General features: G+C 49.7%; 1 protein-coding gene across 2 annotated transcripts in view; it reads right to left on the reverse strand.

Moving 5' to 3' along the window:
• Positions 1 to 4465: 4465 nt before the first annotated feature.
• AFAP1 (actin filament associated protein 1) overlaps positions 4466 to 6461 on the reverse strand; it is a 99430-nt gene continuing 97434 nt past the window's right edge. For both annotated transcript variants that reach the window (XM_006875306.1, XM_006875305.1), the window contains one exon: positions 4466 to 4492. In XM_006875306.1, coding sequence (XP_006875368.1) covers positions 4466 to 4492 — 27 coding nt within the window. The remainder of the gene's footprint in view (positions 4493 to 6461) is intronic.

The following is a 6461-nucleotide window of genomic DNA, read 5'->3' on the forward strand; positions in this document are numbered from 1 at the left end:
TAAAATTCTCCCCTTTATGAATTAAATACATTGAGAAATAGTGAAAATATATTTACAGCCGTTAAAAATGGGCACTACCAACATATTTAAGTTAAAAAACAAAAAACAAAAAAAAAACTCTCCTGTGTTTTTGCTGTTTTCTTTCAAAGAGAGTTTTTTCTTTCTTTTTTTAAATATGAATTTTATTTCTTAAAAAATACAATCAGGAAATAATTACATTCTTATTATGAAAACACTTTACAACTCATAGCCATGGGCAACTGAGGCTGAATATGCATCGCTTAGAAATGGATATGAAAGTTTGAAGTCACTATTTCTCTTCCCAGTACAAAGTCAAATGAAAAAGTTACCCGATGATAAACACCTTTGGTCCCTAGGAATTATGATCTGATGATATCATTTTAAAAGATCTCCCACAATAATATCTAATATGTTACCTAATAACCCCTGAACACTGTAAAGTTGGCCCTTTCCAGGAGGAAATGACTGGATTATTGCACACACACACACACACACACACAAACAGGCAAAATAGTGCGTCTGAAACCAGCCATCCCCTGGGAGTAAAGTTCTCCTTCCTTGAAAATGATGAATTGGTCTACCATGCCTTGGGGGGCTTGGGGGTATTACAGGAGCCATTTAGATTTCTTTACAATCCCACGTCCTTGGTAATGCAGAAGGTCATTGGAAAAGAGGAAGATCCCCCAACAAGATGGATTGTCACCATGGCAGAGATTGTGAGGTTGGCCCAGGGCCGGGCAGAGCTTTGTTCTGTTGTACATAGGGTCACTGTGAGTTGGAACCGACTTCACACCTAACAACAATGATAAAATAAAGCCACACAGCCCCCAAACTTCAGTTTGTTTCACAGTATGAGGTCAGTCCATCATGGGGAGGGATATCAGACAGTTACCATGGGAACAGCAATAACAAAGGCCCCCCTCCTTTAAAATGATGCCCTGAATTTGAAGTCAACTTTTTCCTATTAAAATCTTATTTTAGAAAAAATAAAGAGAGTGGTAACACTTTAGCATTTCATTGCTGCCATGGTCTCTATGCAAATTGAGGGGCACCTTGTCTGCTGATAGTAATGTAATAGGAACTCTTGGAAGAGGCCATTTCTGATGATCAACTTCTGGTTGGTTGAAGGATCCCACTGTGAGATCCCAAGGAGACCTGTCCCCTGCCGACTACGCCAAAAAAGAACATCCCCTCAGCCCCTGTGTCCTCTTCACTGAGAGGGAAGTGAGGACCCACCAACCACACCATTGGAAGGTTTCTCGTTCTTAAGAAGGAGGTGGGCCTAGGGAGAACTGCTGGTAAGCCAGCTTTTTGGGTCTATGAGTATGCCACATTTTCCCCCAAGTAGTGTGCCAACAGATGTAGTATTTCCCTTTGGCTGATAAAAAGGGACCTCAAATATGGGCGTGTCCTTCACAAACACTGCTTCACAGCGGTGCCCTTGGAGACCTACCCAGGAATTCCTAGTTGTTGCCACCAGGAGAACGTAGTTTTGGGTTTTTTTAAGAAATAGCCCCGAGTAATGGGGGCAGGGGTGAGGGATGAGAGGAATAGAAGGTAGGCAGCACTGAGGTGGATGGAGGCTCTAAATGTGGGGGTCATAGTGCATGGACCTTCAGGAGACTGTGTGTAGGAGAGGACCGGCCCTCTCTGGATGGGCAGACACTGGTGTCCTAGGGTGGGGGCTGTGAGCGTGGTCCTGGGCACAGGTCGGGCTGCCCACTCGGATGCCTCAGGCTCTGGGCACACATAAGAAGCAAACGTTGCTACTTCTTGTACCCAAGGTAGCAGTGGCCTAGCCAATCTGCTGACCACCTTCTTGGTTTCTATGCAAAAGGCTAGTGATTGAATGAGAAAATTTAGAAAAATACACAGACGGGGGTTTTTAAAGTGCACAACACCTTTCGAAAACACAGTGAGGAACGGGGTTTGCAGGAAAGTCAGCGCGGCCTCGGGTGGGAGTGCGAGTGGTCAGGTGGATGCCCACGGGGCAGCCCATTGCCCTGTCTCAGGCCAGTCCCATCTGAACTTCCCACCCCTCCTCGGACTCTGAGTGGGACCCTATGATGTCGTGGTCCATGCTCGGTGAAGGCAGTGTTTTGGAAAGGTGCCAGGTGACAATGAAGTAGAAACCAGATTTCCTCCCAGGAACTTCCCGTACAGATGGAGGTAGGGGGTAGTGGTAAGGCCCAACCTTTTAACCCCCACCCACCCCCCAAGGCCAGGTTACCACTGTGCTTACATCGGCCCAGGGGCTGGGGAGGGGGGCCTCTTGTGGGGTGAATTTTGGGGGGTGGAGATAATAAAATAAGATCACTCTCAGAATTCTGACAAGGTGTCTATGTGTGTGTAATATATACAAATATAAATTAAAAACTAAATTTCTTGAACATATACAAATAAATAACTTATTTCGGAGCAAATACTTTAAACTAACTTTCTGATCAAATCTAAAGAAATCAGGGGAATGAACGCGTGCACAGGCCCGGTGATGGGTGCACCCCACTCTTGTGGCCCGTTTCAAAGGCCCCGTGGGAGATCACAGCAGTCTTAAAGTTTGCTGTCCTCTTGGAAAGGCAAATGCTTAGGAAAGGGGGTTTTAAAACCTGGCTTTTGTTTTTCTAAAACACAAAATATGGACCCCAACAGCCCGAATGAAGGTCAGGGCTCAAATGTGGTCCTGGTGCTCACCTGGACAGGACAAAGCTCTCCAAGTCTTCACCCCTTCATTCCCGACATGGAGCAGAGGCTCTGAGGGTCTCTGAGGGACCCCTGGCTGCTCTTGGATACTCAGGCATTGACTTTCCACCCGGATACAGGTCACAGGCCACAGACTGGACACCTCCCTTCTCACAGAAGCAATCAGAACCTGGCCCGATCCCCCTGGACACTGAGGTCATGGCCTTCATCAATGATCCAGAGACGGCCAAACTCTTGCAGCCCAGGTTGACAACCTGACCCCAGTGTGAACTAGGGGATGTCAACTCTTCCATCAACCAGCTATGGGGAGGGGGCATGGCTCTGCACACAAGGGCACGGGGCGCTGCTCCTTACAAGCAGAATGGAGGCTCTGTAGACTTTCTGGAAGGTTCCTCCCTATCAGGACTTCCCCACAGGCATAGGAAGTTCTCAATGCTGGGGTGACACCTCACCCCCATTTCTAGACTTGAGAGAGAGACAGCCAGCTGATAGCCCCCCTCCCCCCAAACCAAGCTGCACCAGGCCCAAGTGGGCTCCCACTCCAAGTTTCCGATTCTTGGAAATAGAGAGATGGTCTCAGGGCTTGAGGGTGGACACTGACAGGGAGCGTGAGGAACAGTTCCTTCCCCATCTTGTGCTGTGACCGGCAAGGACTGCTTGTGGGTACCGCAGCCCCGGGTACAAAGGGCCTGGGGACTCATGGTCTGCAAAGGACCCTCCACGAGGGCTGCCCTTCCCGTAGCTGAGGTACCTGGCAGGTCCCTAAGAACTCTGACTTCCTCCTGCCCTGCCCAAGGCCTCTGCTCCCTCCAAAACTGGCAGAGACGTGAGCCGAGGGGTCCTAGTAGGTCCCTCGTGAGCAGAAACGGACAGCGAGGGCCAGTGTGTGGAGATGTCATACTCAGAACCACTGAATGGAGGGGGTCCGGGACAGACAAGCTCTGTGTAAGACACAATGATTCTGCAATGCACAACAACCTTCAGGGCCCACCTCCACTCCCGGGGACAAGGTCCCACAGACACAGGAAGAGCCCCATGACTGGTGGGACTCAGCCCTGTGCGAAGCCCTGATGGGGTCCTGGGAAGGGAGAAGGTGCCTGTTCCCTCAGATCATCGACATCTTAGAAGCTGCGTGCCACCCCCAGACAGCAGTGCAACTAGAGAATAAGCGATACACAGTCTCAGGTAAGCCCTTACGTCTGAGTCCGAGGGTGGAAAAGACACATTTCAAAAACGGTTTAAAAAGGTGGCTGCGTTTCAAGTCCGGTGACAAAAGCATTTCTCCAAAAAAGTATAAAGAAGGTACAAAATGTGCCACCATACAGCTCTTCATCCATGGCTTCTGTGGCGGCGTGGAGGATGGAGGAGTGGACGCAGACCGGGAGCTGTCGGTCCAGTGGACTCACTGATGCAGCTGGAGCCCAGGCCGTGGGGGCTCCAGGCCCAAACTCTCCGGGGTCCACGACGGTGCGTGCGTCTCAGTCCTGGGCAGGTCAAGGTTGATTCGCACAGCCATGGCTTACAAGAGAGGCCTGCCCATGACCCTTGGGCAGTACTTTTCGGTTCCTTTGTGATTCTGTTTGGTGACGAGTGTCCCGTGGGGGAAGGGCCCCACGTTACAGCAGAAAGAAGAGAAGTAGCACAGGTTCAGAAACGCTCAGGGACCCTCTGGGCACGACGTTACCTATGACGTCCCCGATGACGTTTGCGTGAGGGTCTGACGTCTCTGCGGCCCCTCACCTTCCTATGTCCCATTCTTCAGCTCCCATTCCTGAAGAAGCAAGCCAGAAATCGCAGGGTCAGGGAGGCCAGGTGTCTGGCTGAGACCGAAACCATTTGGAAACCTGACTGGTGATAAATCAGCTCCAGCGCCTGGCGCCCCATAGGGTTTTCAGTGGCTGACTGTTCACCAGATCACCAGGCCTTTCTTCTGAGGGACTTAGAGAGTGCTGCGTTTGCACTGAATGGGTGGGCACTTTGACATCACTAGCCCTCTCGCCACCCCCTTGGGCCCTGGGCCAGAGGTCAGGCAGGACTCTCCCTGTCTGACAGCGTGGAACCCTGGTAGTACAGTGGGCTAAGCACTTGGCTGCTAACTACAAAGCCTGTGGTTCAAACACACCAAGGGAAAAAGCTGCCAGTTTCTGTGAAGATGACAGTTCAGAGACCCTATGGGGCAGGTCTGTCTGTAAGATAGCTGTGAGTCAGAACTGACTCAGTGGTAGTGGATTTGTTGGTCCCGACAGGGCCTGCAAGGCTGAGGGGGTCTCATGTGCCACACAAGGCTCTGGGGACTTTGATGAGGCTCAGGGCAGCCTCAGTGAGTTGTGGAAGAAAGGCCTGGCTAACCATTTCAGAAAATTCAGCCACTGGCAACCTTACAGAACACGGGCCACATGCGGGTAACTGGTTACTAGTTTCTGTTCCTGTGAGGTGTTATGGGAATTACAAGGAGCCCTGGGTGCTGTAGGATAAACATTGGACTGCTAACCACAAGGCAGTAGGTGAGTAGGAAAAGGAATTTTCGTTCCTCAGGAGAAAGAGGAGGCTTTCTGCTCCCGTGAAGTTTTATAGTCCTGAAACCCTATACAGGGTCTCTGTGAGTTGGAACCGACTTCTCGCCACACCACCACCACCAGTACATCCTGGCGGGGTGCTGTGGGTTAGTGCACTGGACTGCAGAGTCTGTTTGCACCACAAGTTCAAGATTACCAGCCGCTCCTCGGAAATCCCACGCAGGGGCACTCTGAGTCAGTGGGAACCGGTGCCATACAACAACAAAAATGACAAGGCATTGTAAGAATTACAAAGTAGGAAACGAATTTTAAGGTATAATAATTATAGGAAATAACATAAAGAGAAACAAAGATGAACAACATAAAGATGAACAAAGGACTTGACTAGACAGCTCATCAAAGAGCACGTTCCAATGGCCTCCAGACCCACAAAAGGCTGCTCAGCATCATGGCCAGTTAGAAATGTGACCCCAAACCACAATCCCTAAAGTGGCTAGGAGTCACAAGAGAAAGAAAAAAAATACAAGAAATTAGCAAATGTTGGCAAGGATGTGGGGAAAGGGACCCTTATCTGGTGCTGGTGGGGTGAAGACAGCAGTGCTGAAGACAGTAGAAAACAGTAGCGCAGCTCCCCCAAAATCCTAAAAATAGAACCAGCCATTGCACCCCTAGGTCTACACCCCAAAGATGTGAAAGCAAAGACTCAAACTGAGACTTGCCCCCAGTGTTTACTGCCGCTCTATTCACAACAGACAAAGGGTGGACATCAACAGATGAGCCCAGCGTGCTCCATCTACACACCGGATGCTTCTCAGCGAGCAGGAGGGACCAAGGCCCCACAGACACGGCAGGGTGGATGCAGCTGAATAGAAAGGGCAAGTGTCGTGTGACCTCACACGTAAGAAGACAAGACGATGGAGATAATGAGAGGCCAATGATTATTAAAGGTAGGGAGTCGGCCCAAAACAAAACCAAACAGAGAAAGAATGATATCCGAGGCATGAGTGAGCTGAAATGAACTGGAATTGGCCATTTTGAATCTGACAGTCAAATGATTTACTTGGCTGGAAATGACAAATTTAATAGGGACAGCAGTTCAAATCCACCAGCAGCAACTCAGGAGAAAGATGAGGCTTTCTGCTCACATATGATTTACAGCCTCGGAATCCCTATACACCGTTACCATGAGTCAAAACCAGCTTGATATCAATCCTATTCCCTCTG

Source organism: Chrysochloris asiatica, unplaced genomic scaffold, assembly GCF_000296735.1.
Source record: "Chrysochloris asiatica unplaced genomic scaffold, ChrAsi1.0 scaffold00319, whole genome shotgun sequence".
Classification (NCBI taxonomy): Eukaryota; Metazoa; Chordata; class Mammalia; order Afrosoricida; family Chrysochloridae; genus Chrysochloris; species Chrysochloris asiatica.